At 43.9% G+C, this 20,158-nt stretch overlaps 1 protein-coding gene across 2 annotated transcripts in view; it reads left to right on the top strand.

Moving 5' to 3' along the window:
* PTCH1 (patched 1) overlaps nucleotides 1–20,158 on the top strand; it is a 157,164-nt gene that overhangs the window by 108,061 nt on the left and 28,945 nt on the right. For both annotated transcript variants that reach the window (XM_033928140.1, XM_033928131.1), the window contains exons 17-18: nucleotides 1,467–1,650; nucleotides 6,233–6,513. In XM_033928140.1, the coding sequence (XP_033784031.1) occupies nucleotides 1,467–1,650; nucleotides 6,233–6,513 (465 nt within the window). The remainder of the gene's footprint in view (nucleotides 1–1,466; nucleotides 1,651–6,232; nucleotides 6,514–20,158) is intronic.

The raw sequence follows: 20,158 nt of genomic DNA, 5'->3' as shown, positions 1-20,158 counted from the left end.
TGTAAGGCAGCCATGGTTGGGGGATAATATTAGAAGAACAGGGCCCTGCCTTTCCAAAGATGAAGATATGCAGTTGCTATATATTCCATGGACTAATTGAATACAGACCTTTGGAATTTAGGTTTGGACCTTTTTATTCTTTCTTTAATAAGCACACCAGATTTGTGGGGGTTTTTTTTTTGAGGGGGTTCACTTTGTAGTTTGCATCCAGTTGGCCCTTGAGCATGCTGAGCTGCATCCTAAGCATTGGACAATTTTGAATACACACTGCTCAGAGAAACAAGATGGGGTTCTTTGTTTTCATAACACCTTCATTCCCAGGGTGGCATTTCCTTCACTGTTAACAGCGGAGGATAACAGTCCACATGCTAAAAAACCTAGCCAGATTGTTTTTGCTATAAATGCCTCAACTTGCACTGCAGGGAAGGGAAGGGGAATCTCATAGGGTCTTTTGTCTTAAATAGTGAAAGGCAATTTCTGAGATGAAACTAAATCTGCTTAGTTCAATTTGCTCTTAAATGTAAATGAGTGAGCAGTCACATTGCTTGTTTTAGTTACATTTTCATGGGTCAGGGTGTTGGCTTCTCAGACGAGAGGGTCCTTTACACATGGTGAAATAATGGCAAAGCCTAGTGGGCCCATCAGAAATTTGTCCTGTGGTCTTGTACCACTGTGGGTGGTTAAGAATATAAAGTCACAGAGACAACCCAGCACTGGCTTACTCCTCTCCTTCCATCACCCCTCATGTCTTTCATCTAACCTTTCCCTGACACCACCCTCCACAGCTGTCTCTGGCATATCTAAAAATTGGCTGCTGTTTCTCTGTCTCTACTAATAGGCTATTTCATATCTTGGCTTCCTCTTCTATCCTTAAAAAAAGAAAATCATTCTTAACTCAGGGCCATTTCAGCTTCTGTTCACTGTTCTTTGCTAAGACCAGAGTATTGAGGTCATAACACCCACAAACATCCTGCTAGACCTAGAGAGGGGTTGAAGATTAGCCCAAAGCCAGGCCCTCCCGAAGAAACCATAAAATTAAGAGGGTAGTATTTCTTTAAATTATTGGCCTTTTCTCCCTTTAAAGATACATAAGGATATGGCCTAGCACTCTACACAAGTGGTTCCCAACCCTGTCCTGGAGGACCACTAGCCAGTCGGGTTTTCAGGACTTAATAAATATGCATGAGAGAGATTTGCATGTAATGGAGTGACAGGTATGCAAATCTGTACCATGCATATTCATTAAAGCTATCCTGAAAACCTGACTGGCTGGTGGTCCTCCAGGACAGGGTTGGGAACCACTGCTCTACACCCCCTTTCCCCACCCCCTACTAGCTTTAGAGTTGTGCTGACTGAAATACCTCAAGGCAATGAGCCGCTACTTCCTGCCACAAGTGACTGTACCATGGGAAATGTTAAGGGCAGAACCCTTATCTGAATGGCTTCTCATCTGTTCACTTTTGCAGTTGACAAAACAACGACTCGTGGATGCAGATGGGATCATTAACCCAAATGCCTTCTACATCTACCTGACAGCCTGGGTTAGCAACGACCCTGTGGCCTACGCAGCCTCCCAAGCCAACATCCGGCCTCACCCGCCTGAATGGGTTCACGATAAAGCCGACTATATGCCAGAAACGAGGACAAGAAGTAAGTGGTACTATAGCTGCAATATTTAGAGTTTATGCTGCTCCCCCACTGCGCCACACTTCCCTTCCTCTTCTGTGAGGCGCAGGAGTTGACTGACACAATAACAGGTCTGAGAAACTAAAGAGAACAAGAGGTTTTAACGAAAACCTCTAATGATGCTGCTCTGTCATCCACCACGTATCAGAACTTTTGAAGATGTAGTGACAAGCAAATGTCAGAGTACTTTTATAATAATAATAAATTTATTCTTGTATACCGCTCATCCACAAAGTTCCAGGCGGTTAACATCAAAGAAGAACTGTACAATCAGTGAAAGGTACATCAAATTAATAAAAATGAATGACAAGATAAAGAATACATAGTTATTTAACAAACTTATCAAACAAATGTGTTTCTAAAAACGTTATAAGAATCTGTTTAACAAATAAGGGGCTTAACCAAGAGTTCAGTTTACCTAGTTGACCTGCAAATGTCCTGTTCAAAAATTTCTTGTAACGACAGTTCTTAACTGAAGGATACATAAACATAAACTTATTACGAGTGTTTTTTAACGAGGTATAAAAATTAAATTGAGAGGCTAGATATCCCAGAGCCAAACCAAAAATAGATTTATTTTATGGATACAGATTAGCTCTTCAGATTTTTTTCTGTGTTGTCTGTAATCTACACATGTTAAAAATAAGCCATGCAAGGATTCACATGTGGGTATAACTGAGAAAGAAAACAATTCATTTTCAAAGAACAGGCCAGAAATGGGAATGTGGGGAGGGAAATCCGTTGTGGCATTTTTACGTTATCTCCTCCTTAATTATTTCCGGCCAGTTCAGAAGGAATTTCTGGCTGGATGGGCAGTAAGAGTGCTTCCAGTCTCTAGAGCACTTGCTGCAGTGTTCAAAGCCACTTTGTATGGAGGAGAGACTCCCCCCCCCCTCCTCAATGTTAGTCTCTGCTTGCTCAGGTGCTGCAGGCTCTGCTGCAATTTAACTTGTGGCTGCATGAGGGGTAGTGGAGGGAGAGTGGTGCTGGGAAAGACAGATTGATAGAGATAGGCTGGGCTTAACCCCTGGAAACTCGACTGGATATGACAGGCGAGGCTTTCTGCACCATCTCCCATCCCTAGAGCTCTGTGGCATTCAGCCAAGTCTTGACGGAATGAAAATTTATAGTTCAGATCATAATGGAACAAATCATGTTTAGCAAAGTCAGTTTGCAGGAGCCTGCAGGGTCTGGAACATACTGTGGCAGCAGCTGACTGCCCCAGCACCGTGGACCATTTTTCTTATTCCTGCTTCTATGGGCTAATAATGTTGCAGAAGCCTAAACACAAAAGTTCACGAACAATTAAAAAGTTCACCATAACATAAAAGCAACCAAACATTTTAGGTTTTCCCCAGAAACTCTCGCTCCAGTGAAAGCAGAGGCATAGACGGGACTAATTTTTATAAAACTGTTTCTAAAGCCCATCTTAAATGCAAGATGTGCACAATTTAAAGACCTTTCTTGCATATAAGATGGGCTTTAGAAACAGTTTTTTATATATTTATATATATTATGTTATATTATATATATATAAAGTATATACACATGAAAAATGTGCACCAAATTTTGTTACATAAACCCAAACAGATCCCTTTATGCTATCTGAACATATTATAGGTTTTCTGGGGATATATATGGCTTGGGTGGACCTGAGGTGGAGTCATGCTTAGAGTATATGCCCATATCTTTCTGCTCCTTTCGAAACAGGTACATAATTTTACCCATAGAAACATGATGGCAGATTATGGCCAAATGGCCCATCCAGTCTGCCCCACCACAGCATCCACTATCTCTCCTATTTTCCCTAAGAGGTCCCATGTGTCTGTCCCATACTTTCTTGAATTCAGAAACAGTCTGTCTTCACCACCTCTTCTGCGAGACTATTCCATGCACCTATCATCCTTTCTGTAAAAAAAAGGATTTCCTTAGATTACACCTCAGCCTATCACCTCTTAACTTCATCCCGTGCCCTCACTCTGGAGTCTCCTTTCAGTTGAAAGAGACTCGCCACATAGAAATGTTTAAATACCTATTGTATCTCCCCCCCTGCCCTTCCTCCAAAGTATACATATTGAGATCTTTAAGTATGTCCCTATACACCTTATGATGTAGACCATCAACCATTTTAGTAGTCTTCCTCTGGACCGACTCCTTCCTTTTTATTTTTATTTTTATTTTATTTTTATTCATTATCGTTTTATTCACAAGTAGTACAACTTGATAAAGTAATACTGAGTCATAATCCATCATGTAGAAACAAACAAGAAATATTCACATTCCTAAAAAACAAAACCAAATCTTGATGGTTATAACTTCTTCATAGAACTCAATTTAGAAGAACGATCCAAAAAGAATTACAGGGAGATTATCAAAGTGAAATTACATATTATAAAATAAAAGAAAGGCTTAATACGTCTACCCCTCAGATTTTATTTGGAGCTAGATTCTCCACCTCTGATTAACCCCTTAAGGTCCAAAAAGGATCTTAGATGATCAGGTGCATAAAAAACATATTTTAAACCCATGTACTTAACTAAACATTTACAGGGATAAGCTAAAGTAAAAGTAGCCCCCAACTTCTTTGTATCTTCTCGCATTGCTAAAAACAACTTACGCCTTTCTTGTGTTGATTTTGTAATATCATGGTGTAGCCATATACGTTGACCACAGAAAGGCTTACCTATTTTTTAAAGAATAACCTCATAATTGAATTAAGATCTTGCTCAAATATAAAATTTACAGTTAATGTAGCTCTGTCTTTTACATCCGTATATGAATATTCCAAGACTGCTGTTACATTTTGTAAATCTATTTCTGCTGGTAAATTCCCAGAGAGTGGTAAATTTTCAGACACAAGTACTTCTTCCAAACCACTATTTCTTTTGGGTGTAGGTAAGAAATAAGCCTTATTTATAGGTGGTAATTGGTCTGGTGGAAAGGACAAATTCTCAACCAAAAATTTTTTGAAGATATCAATCGGTGTCAAAGAAAAAATTTTTGGACAGTTCAATACTCTTAAATTTAATCGACGATTGTAATTTTCAATCATTTCTATCTTCCGTAAAAGAGTGGTCTGATCTCTGATTATAGTAGAAATAGAGTTTTTCAAAGGAATAGTCTCAGTCTACCTTTTCCTTCAAAACATTCTTGTTTCACCTTTTCAATATTAGAAGTAAAGGAGTCTACTTTAGTTACCTGTACTTGAACATCTGAAGCCGTCTTCTCCACCTTCTCCTCCATTCTCCTTATGGCCTCCAAAAGGATATCCAGGGTGTTAGCTGGGGTTCTTCCTGAGGCTTTAGCTTCCTCAGAGTTTTTACTCCCCTGCTCTCCAGTCGAGAATGTAGCTCCGCCCGTTGCCTTCTCCGGAATAACTCCCTTCTTCCCTCCGGAGAACGAGTCACTACTCTGCCCACCCGCTGGACAGAGTGGTGCAGAGATCGTTGGTGACAAAGATGTCTCAAGATCTAAGGGCTCGAGTGCTCCCTCACTCGAAGCCACCACGGAGGTCTGCCACCACTGGGGAGTCTGAGGGTCAGCCGCATCCCGCAGCTCAAAGAAACGCCGAAGTATTTGCTGCCTGGGTGATGAGGTAAGGGCTGCAGATTGAGATATTCTCACGGCCCCTTTCCTCTTAGTATAGGCCATTGTCAGAAAATTACAATTCTCTTGAAGCAAAAACGGAACAGCCGCTGCTACACGTCCGCCACCTTGGATCGTTCACCCCGACTCCATCCTTTTTATATCTTTTTGAAAGTTGGCCTCCAGAATTGTACACAATATTCTAAACGAGGTCTCACCAAAGTCTTATACAGGGGCCTCAATACCTCCTTTTTCCTACTGGCCATACCTCTCCCTATTCAACCTATCAGCCTTCTAGAATTGGTATTTGGACTGCATATCTAGCTCCCACAGTGCACATTTTATAAAGATGCGTGGATAGTATCATTGTCTTTTGTAAAATAAGCTCTCTTTTGTATATTTCACATAGGCAACCCTGCTACAACATCAAGCCCAAATTAAGTTTTTTTTTTTTTTTCCATTGTATTAAATTTTTCCTATTATGGTAATTGTTAGCACAAAAAGTTTGCCGCTTAGCTTCTGAGTCAGAGCATGCTTTCTAGTTTAATAAAATGGCTTTCTTTATTGCCTTCTAGTGGAATGCATGAGTTTTTATTTAAAGCTGCTTTTTTTTGATCCCAAGGAATGGCACATTGTGAGAAGAAGCAATTGGTCTCTTTTAAACAATAGCACATGCTCACCACCGCTTATGTTGCATACAGTATCACCCAGCTTTGGCATATCACATGACCTTTTCATTGCCCTTCAGGTTGTGGGGGGGCTTGTTCTGATCATAGTACGAAGGAGAGATGTTTGGGCTTTGACTGGTATCCCACTGGGAGAACTAGCACTAGTTAATCTTTTACAAAACTTTCTAATGTTATTTTAAAAGCAGTTTCTGTACCGGATCCTGCCTCCAGATACTGATAAAACAGTTTATACTTGACATTTAACCGTTTAATTTTTTTTTCCCCACCTCCAGTTCCAGCAGCTGAGCCTATCGAATATGCCCAGTTTCCTTTCTACCTCAACGGCCTGCAGGAGACCTCGGACTTTGTGGGGGCGATAGAGAAAGTGAGGGCCATCTGTAACAACTACACCCAGTTGGGTGTTTCCAGCTACCCCAACGGCTATCCCTTCTTGTTCTGGGAACAGTACCTGGGGCTCCGGCACTGGCTGCTGCTGTCCATCAGTGTGGTCCTGGCCTGTACCTTCCTAGTCTGCGCTCTCTTCCTCCTGAATCCCTGGACGGCTGCGATCATAGTAAGTCAACAAGAGTCTTTGTTGTGGTGGGATTCCTGGCAAGGGTCTGGCCTCATTCAGGAAAGGTTTGTTTATGTCTAGGCCACTGAAGGCGCATGTACCTTACATCATTCATGCTATGTTTATTCGACTATGGATAGAGATGGGGGAAAGCTGGGGGAAACTGTCTGGTAAGAGAAACATGCCTTTAAACAAAAAAATAGGTTGCATTTGTTTTACTTAGCTTTGAAACTTTCTCACATACTCATCTGACATCTAAAGCCCCCCTCCAACCTAATCAAACCCTGGATGCATAATGCCCTCCCCCCAAAACAACAACAAAAAGAAAGTCTGCGTTTTTAAAGTTCTGTGACTTAGCTTTTCATGTTTGTTTTTCTGGTATTTGTCTTTTCATTTTGTTTTCCATTTGTTGCTTTATATCTCTTAAGTGGAACCTTTAGCCAACTTCAAATGTGTATTGGTCAGAATGCGGATAATCTGTAAAGTGACTGCTGTGCTGTCTGAGTCAGTTCTCAAGTGACTTGTAGCATTAGTGTGTTTAAAAATGCTAGTGATTATACCTGTGTCTCTGTCCCTATAGTTGTGCCTGTATGGACATGTGCTTTGTGACCTGAGCAGGTATGTGGGTTGTATAGAGACCCTATTGAGGGAAGGCTAGTGAGCTGTGCAGGATAGTTCCTAGCTGGCAGCCCCCTTACCACTTAGACATGCAGAGCAGGGGTTGGTCAATTACCCCATTGTAAATGGTCATTTTTCCATTGTTTTGCTTACAAATCAGTTGTTTGTAGCCGTCCGTCTTGAAAAGAGCATTTCAATTATTTGTCTTATCCTGCATCGCTCTTATCCTTATTACAATATGTGTGTCTTATTTCCTGGCATCAGAGAGCTACTAAATCTGCTCTCTGGCCTCTCCTTCTCTGTCATAAAGAATTTACTGGGCAGATGAAAGGGAACGGTTTTTTTTTTTCCAAAAGATTATTATCCCAGGACAAGCAGGCAGGTATTCTCACTAGTGGGTGATGTCATCCGACAGAGCCCCGATACGGACATCTTGCAAGTATGTCTTGCTTGAAGAAACTCAGAAGTTTTGAGATGCCCGCACCGCGCATGCGCCAGTGCCTTCCCACCCGATGCTCCGGGAGTGTCTCCTCAGTTCTTTTTCTTCCGCGGAGCTGAGAAGTCTATCTTCAATTTGCGCCCATTGAATCTCTTTTTTTTTGCCTTCTTTTTTGCCACGGGTTGAGTTCTTTTGGCTCTCCTGTGCATTTATTTCTTTCTTTGATTTCTTTAAAAAAAAAAAAAAAAAAAAAATTTTTCCTTCCGATACCGGGTCGGCCGCGTGGCTGGGGCCCCGCGCCTTCGACCTTGCGGCGGAGCTTTTCCGGCCTATGTCCCGGCCGATCACCGGTTTTAAAAAGTGTAGCAAGTGCCAGCGCGCGATTTCGCTCACGGACCCTCATCGACGCTGCTTACAGTGTCTGGGACCGGATCACTCCCCGAAATCATGCCGGCCTTGCTCCACTCTGACGGCGAGAGCGTTTAAGCGTCGCTGTCTGCTGTGGGAGTCCATGTTCAAGATGGAAGCTTCATCGGATCCTGTAGCTTCGACATCGACAGGTGCTTTGACTCCTTCTGCGAAGCCCTCTGCCTCCCCGGCTGCTTCGGGCCTCCTGAAACCGGCGTCGTTCACACCGGTTTCGGCCCCGGCTTCGGCGCCGGTGCCTTCATCCGTCTCCTCGGAGCAGGTATCGACCCCGACAATTCCTCCGGTGGTGCTCAAGGTGCCGAAGACTGGCAAGCAGAAGCACGTAGCACCCAAAGAGCGCGGAGACCATGCGGAAGGGCCCCCTTTTGGTGCGGATCCCTCCATATTGGCTTCGTTGCGGTCCATCCTGGAGGCTCAGTTCGTGGAGTTCATGCAGACCATGGGACCTCGGCTGATTGCCACCATCCAGGGTGACCTTCCAGCTTCGGCTTCGAGGGGCGGACCGCCCCCTCCTCCTCCTCCTCGCCGCACGACCTCGTTGCTCGGTGAGGAGGAGCGGCGAGCGGTGTCCGGGTCCTCGAGGAGGTCCTCCGTTAGCGCTGTACCTCCTTTGGAACCGATTCCCTCGAGGAGGGCCTCCCTTAGTGATATGCCTCCCTTGGAACCCATCCCCTCGAGGAAAGCCTCGTTTAGTGACCTGCCTGCCTTGGAACCGATTACTCCGCCCCATGACTCAGTACGGCGTCCACCTTCGGGGCCACCCAGTCCTGGGCATAGCAGGAAGCAGGACGAGTTCTTCCGAACCCCCTATCAAACCTGGGCGGCGTCGGGAGAGGCGCCGACTCTGCCGCCTCTGCGATCGACGGCATCGAGTCCAATCTGCTCCTTGGAGGCGTCTGACCCAGTTTCTCACAGACGGGCTCGATCCCCTTCCTGGCATCGGGAGGGGCATCGATCCAGACATTCTTCGAAGCATTCCTCTCGACACTCGACCATTTCGCCTCAGAAGAAATTGCCTCGGTTGGGGTATGCGGCTTCGACTGGGTCTCCTCCTCCGGGCCCGGAGTTCGAGGACACCGAGGTTTTCTACTCGTCCTGTTGCTCGCAGGCCTCTCTGGAGCCTGAAGCCTCTTCTTCTTCTAGTCCGTCTCGCAGACCGGTGACGGCGGACCAACTGTCTTTTTCCTCATTCCTCAGACAGATGGCGGATGACATGGACATTACCCTCGATGCTGGGTCTTGATACTCCAAGAAGTACCTCGATACCATGCACTTGCCTCGTCCTCCGGCCGAGTCCTTGCGCCTTCCTCTGCACAAGCTCCTCGACCAGACCTTCATGAGGTGCTTCGAGTCTCCTTTCTCTATCCCTGCAGTCCCTGGAAAATTGGATGCTCGGTACCGCACGGTACATCATAAGGGCTTCGAGGGTCCTCAGCTTTCTCACCAGTCCCTCCTGGTCGAATCCTCGCTCAAGCGGTCTCATCCTGGCCAGGTCTATGCTTCAGTGCCTCCGGGCTGCGAGGGCAGAACCATGGATAAGTTTGGTCGACGCATCTATCAGAATTCGATGATGGCGTCTCGAGTCCTGAATTACAATTTCCACTTTGCAGCCTACTTGGAATTTTTTCTACCTGTGCTTCGGAAGTTCACACCATACATCGAATCCCAGGCTAGGTTTGAGTTTGAAGAAGTGGTTGCTTCGCTGTCCCAACTTTGGCTTCAGTTAATGCAATCTGCCTATGATGCGTTCGAGCTCTCCGCCCGAGCGGCGGCCTGCTTGGTGGCGATGCGCCGGTTGGCCTGGTTGCGGACCATTGATATGGACCCGAATCTTCAGGACCGCCTGGCGAACGTCCCGTGTGCTGGGGCGGATCTTTTTGACGAATCCATCGAGACTGTCACGAAGAAGTTGTCTGACCACGAAAAGTCCTTCCAATCCATCCTTCGGCCGAAGCCTAAGCCTCAGCAGTCTCGACCTTCTCGTCCACCATTGATTTATCAGAGGCGTTATCAGCCGAGGCAAACTCCACCTGCGAGGCAACCGGCGAAGCGCCAGCCTCCCCAGAAGGGTCAGCCTAAGTCTCAGTCGCCTGCTGTCCCTAAGACCACTCAGCCTTTTTGACTGTCTCGTCGAGGGCATAACCAACCTCGTTCTGCCTCCCCCTGTTTTTCCCATCGGAGGGCGCCTCCATCATTTTTATCATCGCTGGGAGGCCATAACAACCGACCTCTGGGTCCTTACTATCATCAAGGAAGGATACTCTCTTCATTTCCATCGGGTCCCTCCGGACCACCCTCCAAGAGAGTATCCTTCCAACTTGACTCAGACCACCCTTCTTCTCCAGGAAGCTCAGGCTTTGCTCCGGCTTCGTGCCGTGGAGCCGGTCCCGACGGACCAACTGAACCAGGGGTTTTACTCCCGGTACTTCCTTGTTCCGAAGAAGACGGGCGACCTGCGACCCATTTTGGACCTCAGGGCCCTCAACAAATTCCTAGTCAGAGAGAGGTTTCGCATGCTGACGCTTGCTTCTCTCTACCATCTCCTCGAGCGGAACGACTGGTTATGCTCTCTGGATCTCAAGGAGGCCTACACTCACATTCCCATTCATCCGGCCTCCCGCAAGTTCCTCAGATTTCGGGTGGGACATCTACATCTGCAGTATCGAGTGCTTCCATTCGGCCTGTCCTCGTCTCCCAGAGTCTTCACGAAGTGTCTGGTGGTGGTGGCCGCTGCACTCCGGAACAAGGGTCTTCAGGTATTTCCATACCTCGATGACTGGCTCATCAAGGCCCCGTCAGCTCCAAAGGTCATTTTGGCGACCTTGACCACGATCTGCTTCCTGCAGAGCCTGGGCTTCGAGATCAATTTTCCCAAATCTCATCTGCTACCTACCCAGTCCCTTCCCTTCATCGGGGCGGTACTGGACACCATTCAGCTTCGAGCATTCCTTCCTCCTCAGCGCATGGATGCTCTTCTTCGTCTCTGCCAGTCTGTGTCTTCTCGCCAGTCCATCTCAGCGAGACACATGATGGTCCTCCTGGGCCACATGGCCTCTACAGTTCATGTGACACCCTTGGCCAGGCTCCATATCAGAATTCCTCAGTGGACCCTGGCTTCTCAATGGACTCAAGTGTCAGACCCGTTGACTCGACACATCATAGTCACTCCTGCTCTTCGGCAGTCTCTACTTTGGTGGATGACCTCTTCGAATCTATCCAGAGGTTTGCTGTTTCACACTCCTCCTCATCAGAAAGTTCTCACAACTGATTCCTCGACCTATGCCTGGGGGGCTCATCTGGATGGGCTTTGCACTCAGGGATTCTGGACCAGTGCGGACCGCCTCCATCAGATCAATCTTCTGGAGCTCAGAGCCATCTACTATGCCCTTCAAGCTTTTCAACATCTGCTTCACGACATGGTGGTCCTCATCCGTACAGAGAACCAGGTCGCCATGTATTATGTGAACAAGCAGGGGGGCACGGGATCGGCCTCCCTCTGCCAGGAAGCTCTCAGAGTCTGGGATTGGGCAGTTCGCCACAATGCCTTCCTCAAAGCTGTCTACATTCAGGGGAAGGACAATGTCTTGGCAGACAACTTGAGTCGTCTCCTCCAACCTCACGAATGGACTCTCCATTCCAACCCCCTTCATCAGGTCTTTGCACAATGGGGGACGCCTCAAATAGATCTTTTTGCGGCTCCCCACAACTTCAAGCTGCCTCAGTTTTGCTCCAGGATCTACTCTCCTCATCGACTCGAGGCAGATGCCTTTCTGCTGGATTGGGAGAATCGATTTCTGTATGCGTTTCCTCCATTTCCTCTCATTCAGAAGACTCTGGTCAAGTTGAAATCAGACCAAGCCACCATGATTCTAATAGCTCCTCGGTGGCCCAGGCAGCCTTGGTTCTTCCTTCTACTTCAACTCAGCAGCAGGGAGCCATTCCTTCTTCCAGTGTTTCCTTCACTGCTTACTCAGCATCAGGGATCTCTACTTCATCCCAACCTGCAGTCTCTCCACCTGACAGCTTGGTTCCTCTCAACATAACTCCCCACCAGTTTTCCCAGGCAGTGAGGGATGTCTTGGAGGCTTCCAGGAAGCCTGCTACTCGTCAATGCTACTCCCAGAAATGGACTAGATTTTCTTCATGGTGTATTTCCAATTCTAAGGAGCCTCAGCGAGCTTCCCTATCCTCTGTGTTGGATTATCTTCTACACCTGTCTCAGTCCGGTCTCAAGTCGACATCTATACGAGTCCACCTGAGTGCTATTGCGGCTTTCCATCAGCCTCTACAAGGGAAACCTCTCTCTTCTCATCCTGTGGTTTCTAGATTTATGAAAGGACTTTTTCATGTCAATCCTCCTCTCAAACCGCCTCCAATGGTTTGGGATCTAAATGTTGTCCTTTCTCAGCTTATGAAACCTCCTTTTGAGCCTCTGAGCAAGGCTCCACTGAAGTTTCTCACTTGGAAAGTGGTTTTTCTCGTGGCCCTCACATCTGCTCGCAGGGTCAGTGAGCTTCAGGCCTTGGTGGCGGACCCGCCTTTCACTGTTTTCCATCATGACAAGGTGGTCCTCCGTACTCATCCGAAATTCCTACTAAGGTGGTCTCTGAATTTCATCTCAACCAATCCATCGTGCTTCCAGTGTTTTTTCCAAAGCCTCATTCTCATCCTGGAGAATCAGCTCTGCACACTCTGGACTGTAAACGTGCTTTGGCTTTCTACTTGGATCGCACCAAACCACACAGAACTGCTCCTCAACTTTTCGTCTCCTTTGATCCAAACAAGTTGGGACGACCTGTATCGAAGCGCACCATCTCCAACTGGATGGCGGCTTGTATCTCTTTCTGCTATGCCCAGGCTGGATTACCCCTTCCCTGTAAGGTCACAGCCCATAAGGTCAGAGCAATGGCAGCCTCTGTAGCCTTCCTCAGATCGACACCGATTGAGGAGATTTGTAAAGCTGCCACTTGGTCCTCGGTTCATACATTCACCTCTCATTATTGTCTGGATACTTTCTCCAGAAGGGATGGACAGTTTGGCCAAACAGTGTTACAAAATTTATTCTCCTAAGTTGCCAACTCTCCCACCATCCCATTGAGGTTAGCTTGGAGGTCACCCACTAGTGAGAATACCTGCCTGCTTGTACTGGGATAAAGCAATGTTACTTACCGTAACAGTTGTTATCCAGGGACAGCAGGCAGCTATTCTCACGTCCCACCCACCTCCCCTGGGTTGGCTTCTCTGCTAGCTACCTGAACTGAGGAGACACGCCCGGAGCATCAGGCGGGAAGGCATTGGCGCATGTGCGGTGCGGGCATCTCGAAACTTCTGAGTTTCTTCAAGCAAGACATGCTTGCAAGATGTCCGTATCGGGGCTCTGTCGGATGACATCACCCACTAGTGCGAATAGCTGCCTGCTGTCCCTGGATAACAACTGTTACGGTAAGTAACATTGCTTAACCCTTTGTGCAATCCACCCCAGTATGCCTGAAGCCCATAGTTTTGGCAGCTGATTTCTTGCGTCCTCCCCATTTTCAGTAATCTCTGGAGTCTTTGCTCTGCAGGGGCTGCAGCTTTTGATTTTACTGTTTGGGGTGAATGATTACTATGCTACCCTCTCCAGCAATAGCCAGGGCCTATCAGCTAGTGCATGATCACAGGCTACCCAACTGATCTGCCTGCCCCATGAGTTTACCAAATAGGAAGCCTGGGTGGGACTACTGATAAACTCATTCTAGTCACACAAGAAATAGTGGGAATGGACAATGAACACTCCACGTAGGATTACTGGTATAAAAGAGTCATGTTTATTCCAATAAAAGGACATATAAAAACTGTGGACCTGACACAGCACTGTGTTTCGGCAAATCAAAACGCTTGCATCAGGGGTCACTGTGATATTGTAATCCAAAAAAAACCCAAGTCCTTTGTCAGTATAAGGCTGGATGAAACAAACACAAAAAGTCGAGCGCTAAAAACAGTTTCATCCAGCCTTATACTGACAAAGGGCTTGTTGTTTGTGGATTACATTGTCACAGTGACCCCTGATGCAGGCGTTTTGATTTGCCGAAACACAGTGCTGTATCAGGTCCACATTTTTTATATGTCCTTTTATTGGAATAAACATGACTCTTTTATACCAGTAACCCTATGTGTAGTGTTCATTGTCCATTCCCACTGTTTCTTGTGTAAACTTGTACTAGTCACAGGTCACTTACTTCATTGCCATGCTTTTCAGGCAGTGAGGTAAATCATTGGGGGGAGCGGTGTTGGTTACCTATATTGGGAAGAAAAAGGCTGGGCTTCTCAACTATAAGCTTGTTAGATGTTAAGATTTACCTTCTGTCTTCCCTTGACTTTCATTTCTCCCTTTCCACCTATCTTCACCTTTTTCCTCTCCTAAAAACTTCTATACAAGCTTATTTTTCTTTTCTTCCTTAAGAATCACAACTGTTCTACTTTTTCTGGCCTTGTGTAGGCCATGGTTGTTTCTCTCCAGGCCCTGGTCAGATCATTGCCTTGCTTTTCTCCCCCTCATTCCCTGTTAGGAACATTTCAATCTGCCACCAAACTGTCACCCCACTTCCACCCTTTAAAAGTATCAGTTCACACCATCACAGACATGCTTTACATTTGAAGAAGGGGATTTAGGTGGAATCAAAGGCTCATGTACCTGAAAAATTTACAAGGTACAGTGTAAGCCATCACCGGCACAAAATGTTATTACCCCAGATTTAGCAGATCTTCACTGGTTCAGGATCTTAGCTTTAGTGTTTTGGGCGGCTGATCTGCCTGATGTCATGGTTCTGTCTTTCAAGATCCTTTAAATCACTATGTAACCCAAAAAGGGATCTGCTCTTCTCACCATGTTCTGTGTACTTCTTTATAAAGGGATCTGAGATTTGTAGAAACTAAAAAGGTGTTTTCTTGTGTAGGCCCAAGCTTATGAAATTCCACTTCTAAAGAATTAATGAGGGATACATATCCAAGTTTTAGTTCTTTATATGCCACCTCTCAAAGCAGTTTTTACATTCTGGTACCCCATGCATTTTTCTCTATCTGATGTGACAGGCTCACAATCTACCTAACATACCTGGGGCAGGGTTAAGTGGCTTGCCCCGGGTTTGAGCTTTCACAAAATGCGAAGTATGAATTTTAAGTTGTCCTGCAAATATAGGCTGTATTTAAAACCCTTTGGGGTGAATATTTATTTAAAAAGCATTTATCTGTATGGCAGTACCTCTCTCTGGACAAGTGTGCTGGCAGGGACTATTAGTGGTGCTGAGAACGATTTGGCCAGAGAGTGCCACAGTGGTGCATGATGCAGGGCCAGCAGTGACCCAGGTTAATGGTCTGAATAATCACCATTAGCCAGTTAACAATCTGAATCAAGTGAGCACAGGAAATATCATTCATGCTCTAACTGCACCTAATTAGCTATCTGGATTGGGATTTGAATATCCACCACAGTCTGGAAAACATGGTCAGTCTATTTGGATATTTGGCATTGGCTGCAATCCAGACACTGGTGCTGAATATGTGCATTTGTTTTCTTATTGCCACCGGTGGCGTGTTGCTTTTTTGTTGGGTTGTTTTTTGTTTTTTTTAAAGGGAATAAAGCAGGCCATAGTGGTTGAATGATTTGGCCTGTGTGTGTAAAAACCTTTTTAAAAAACTTAAAAGAATGCAATAGAATTTACTTTTATTTAATTTTTGTGTACTAGCTGATACTTGGTGAAATTTACCAGAGGACTTTGTCCACTCTTCTAGCTCCTGCAAAGCCCCCCCCGCTGTCCCCCAGTCCCAATGCAGCATGAGCCAAGTATGCATTCTCAATTCCCCCTCATTCCCAGAAATCAGTCTCTCAGTGTCCTCCAGCTCCCCATCTTATATATTTTTTTCACCCCCCCCCACCCAAATAACTCCTGTCAATCTGAATGTTGTCCATTTACTCTTTTACCATATCTGCTCCATCACAAGTCCAGAGTACCCCTTCTTTGCCCTGTGCGCTACAGTATTTACAACTCTGACTTACAGCAGAATAGATTTTCCCCTACATGGATGGGAACAAACCCTACCCGTATTCGTTCCAATGTCACAATGACGAGCGTGACCTAAGTTTCCAAGTTTATTAAATAATTTGATTAATCGCCTTCTCTACATTCAAGGCGATGTACAAAATAATACAAATAATTATAAACATAGGTAAAATATTGTATAAATAAACAATGTTACAAAAACAAACACAATTTAAAATAAAAATTAAGTTGTTACGTATTATATTGAAACAACGGGAGAGTTCATTAATGGTTACATTCTATATTAAATTCAAAATACAAAGGTAAAAACATGGGGGGGGGGAAGAAAGACAGTAAAAAAAGTGGATAAAAAATAATAAAAGATCATTATTCACTAAAAGCATCGTTAAAAAGGAAACTTTTGAGCTTAATCTTAAATTTTTCAAGGTTCTTTTCTTCTCTTATATGTATTGGGAGATCATTCCAGGACTGAGGAGCTGTCACTGAAAAAATAGTGAGCCGTCTAGTATTAATAATTTTTAACGAGGGAATGGTCAATAGATGTTGATCCTGTGATCTCAATGTTCTAGAAGTGGTATATGGAATTAAGACTCTATGGATAAAAGCGGGAGTTTGAAAAATGAGAGTTTTAAACGTGAGTAGGCATATCTTAAATAAAATGCGGTGTGCTACAGGAAGCCAATGAGATTCTTTAAGTAAGGGTGTGACGTGGTCAAATTTTTTTGCTTTGTGAATTATTTTAATAGCGGCATTCTGCACAATTTGAAGACGTCTAATTTCTTTATGAGATAAACCTTTGAATAAAACATTACAGTAATCGAGTTTAGAGATGACTAAAGAATGAATCAGAATGTTGAGAGATTTTGTACATAAGAATTTAGAGACAGAGCGAATTTGGCGTAGTCTAAAAAAAGTAGATTTAACGACGTTACTTATGTGGTCATGGTATGATAATTTATTGTCAAATATAATACCTAAGATTTTAATATTTTGTTGTATCTGTAATGGGTTACCATTAATCGAGATTGGGGTAATAAATGAACTACTATCCTTCCATGGGAAGAGCATCACGTTGGTTTTGTGAATATTTAATGATAACTTGTTAGTATCCAGCCAGTGATGAATCTGATCCAATTTGTTATTTATTGCTGTTATTTCCTGTGTATTCTTGGGGTCAATTAGATGTAATAATTGTATATCATCGGCATAGGCGAATACCGAAAAACCAATGGATTGACATAAAGTCATAAGTGGAGCGAGAAAGATATTAAATAAAATAGGAGAGAGTATTGATCCTTGAGGGATACCAGACTATAGAGGAACAATTTTCAAAGTAGGATGTAAACCAGCTAAGGACTTGATCAGTCACACCTATGGAGTGAAGTCTGTGTATTAAAAGAGTATGATCAATGGTATCAAAGGCTGAGAATAGATCGAGAGAAATCAATACAACAGAGGAGTGGTGATCCAGATGATACAGTATCATTGTAGTCATCCCAATCAAAGAGTGCTCTGTAGAGTGGTTTTGTCTGAACCCGGTTTGATTTGGGTGCAAAATGTTGGTTTTTTCTATGTATTCTGATAATTGATTATATACAATTTTTTCTGTTATTTTAGCCAAATATGGGATGTTAGCAATTGGCCTGTAGTTGGATTTTATATCGGGACCAACTTTTTGATCCTTTAAAACAGGTCGAATGGTCGATTTTTTCCAAGCTGTTGGAACTATACTATGTTGTAAACAAAAGTTAATTAAAGTGTGTATATAAGGACCAAAGATAGAGAAATATATTTTGATGGTGATAGGGGGAATGGTTTCCATAAGGGGTCCTTTAAGGTTAACAGATTTAATAATTAATTCTAAGTCTTTGAGACTAGGAAGTTTGAAATAGGAACATTTTGAATTTAAAAAAGAAGGCCTATCAAGATCGAGTGTTGAAATAGATTGTTGTTTTGATATGAAATTTTTCCTGATATTATTGACTTTTTCGACAAAACAATCTGCTAATTCTTGAGCTGTAGGAAGGGGCTGAGTGACATGAGGCAAGTTTTTGGATTGCTGATTGATAGATTTTAGAATATTATATAGTGTAGATGTGTTTTTGGCCTGTATAATTTGTCTGGAAAAGTATGAAGATTTAGCTTGAACTATTTTTTCTTTGTAGTATGTTGCCTGTTCTTTAAATTTTGATAAGGTGAATTGGTTTTTATTTTTCCTCCATATTCGTTCCAATGAGCGAAGTTGCTTTTTAATTAAGTCTAATTCAGTATTAAACCATGGATTGGTTTTCTTTCTATGTGAAATATTTTTTATTTGAGTTGGAGCCAATTTGTCCATTAACATCTGGGTTGAATTATGCCATTTACAAATGAGATCATCTATAGAGACTGAATCAAGATTTCCGAAGTCAAGACTAAAATTTGATAAAATTAACTCAGATGAAAGTTTACTTAAATCTTTAAACTTCTTAGCTTGAGGAGTTTCTTTTAGTTTACGCAGTGTGGCTTCAAAAGTAGCTGATATTAAAAAGTGGTCTGACCAAGGTACAGGTTGAGAAGAGTGAAATTGAATTTGAAATTTGTTAAATGAAGAAGTAGAAGATAGAATCATATCAATCGTGTGACCTGCTATGTGAGTAGGTACTGAAAGTAATGGAGAGAGGTCTAGCAGTCCCAGATGTGAAAGAATGTCTTTGGTAAAGTTATTATTATAATCTTCGAAATGAATATTAAAGTCCCCTAGAATCTAAGGGTTGACAGTTGAAGAACCGAAGTCAAATAACAAAGATTGTAAATGATATAGGTTATTGCTATTGATTGGTGGAGGAAGGTAAATCAAAAGAACATCTAGCTTAGGTTTGGTCCGTAATGAAAATTGTAGATATTCTATTGGGGAATTTAAAGAGGAAGAGTCTAAGCTATTTACTAATGCGTTTCTAAAAATAACTGCTAGACCCCCACCCCGTTTTAGTAGGCGGTGGTTAAAGATAAAGGAAAATCCTGGGAGGCAGGCATATGTAAGATAAGCTTCCTCCCCCTCGGTGAGCCAAGTTTCTACTAAACAAAATATATCAAAGGATGATTGTAGAATTAGATCTTTCACCAAATGATGTTTATTTTTTAAGGAGCGAACGTTTAGTAATCCTATTTTTGTTTGATTAGGTTTTATAGAATCCATGGTTGTAATTTTTATTAGATTAGGGTTTTGGGCTTGGCTGTAATGTATTGTAAGGAAAAGCTATTTTAGTAAGTTTTGAAGGCCTCTGCCTATAAAAAACAGGGATTTCAAATGTAGGGATATCCATTTCCAGAAGGTATTTGGGTGGAAACTGCCAAAAAGTGCTAGGGGTTAAGATTAAACTAAGATAAAAGTTGAATATAAAAAAGAAAAGCCAAAACAGTGTTTGAATGTGCTTACTTAGGGTTGATTTGACCTCCAACAGCAGTCTTGCAAAACTGTACTGGAAGTCTCGGAAGCCATTTTGAAGCAGGAGCAACTGAATATCAATCCTGTACACACGGTTCACAGTCATTCGCGCACGGGACAAAGCCGCGCCGACATTTGAGCCCAGACAATTGGGCGCAAGACTCCATCGCGCCGCCGGAAAACTTAATTTTAAAGAGCTCCGACAGGGTGTGTGAGGGGGGAACCCCCCCCCCCCAGTTTACTTAATAGTGTTTGCGGTGCCGTTGGGGAGATTTAGGGGGTTGGAACCTTCCATTATAGAGGAAACTTAACTTTTTCCCTATTTTTTTTTTTAAGGAAAAAGTTAAGTTCTCTGTATAATGTGGGGAGTTGCATCTCCCACACTCCCCCAATGGCAGCGCAAACAGTATTAAGTAAAGTGGGGGGCTTCCCCCCTCACACACCCCCCATCAGAGCTCTTTAAAATTAACTTTTACAGCGGCGCATTGGGAGTCTTGCGTGCAATTGTCTGGGCCGAAATGTCGGCGTGGCTTTGCCGGCATGCTTTTGTCCTGTCACCATATATACTATCTATCAGTGATATAGTAGCCCGGAGGGAGCTGCTGCTGAGGGGGTGGGTGCAAAGAGGGCAGTCACTGGGAAAGGGGGTGACAGAAAAGGGATACCTTTTTTAGGGGGGAGATGGGGGGGGGT

The sequence above is a fragment of the Geotrypetes seraphini genome, chromosome 1 (genome assembly GCF_902459505.1).
Source record: "Geotrypetes seraphini chromosome 1, aGeoSer1.1, whole genome shotgun sequence".
NCBI classification, from domain to species: domain Eukaryota; kingdom Metazoa; phylum Chordata; class Amphibia; order Gymnophiona; family Dermophiidae; genus Geotrypetes; species Geotrypetes seraphini.
Note: the sequence above shows the minus strand (reverse complement) of the source record. Positions and strands in the feature narration are given on the sequence as shown.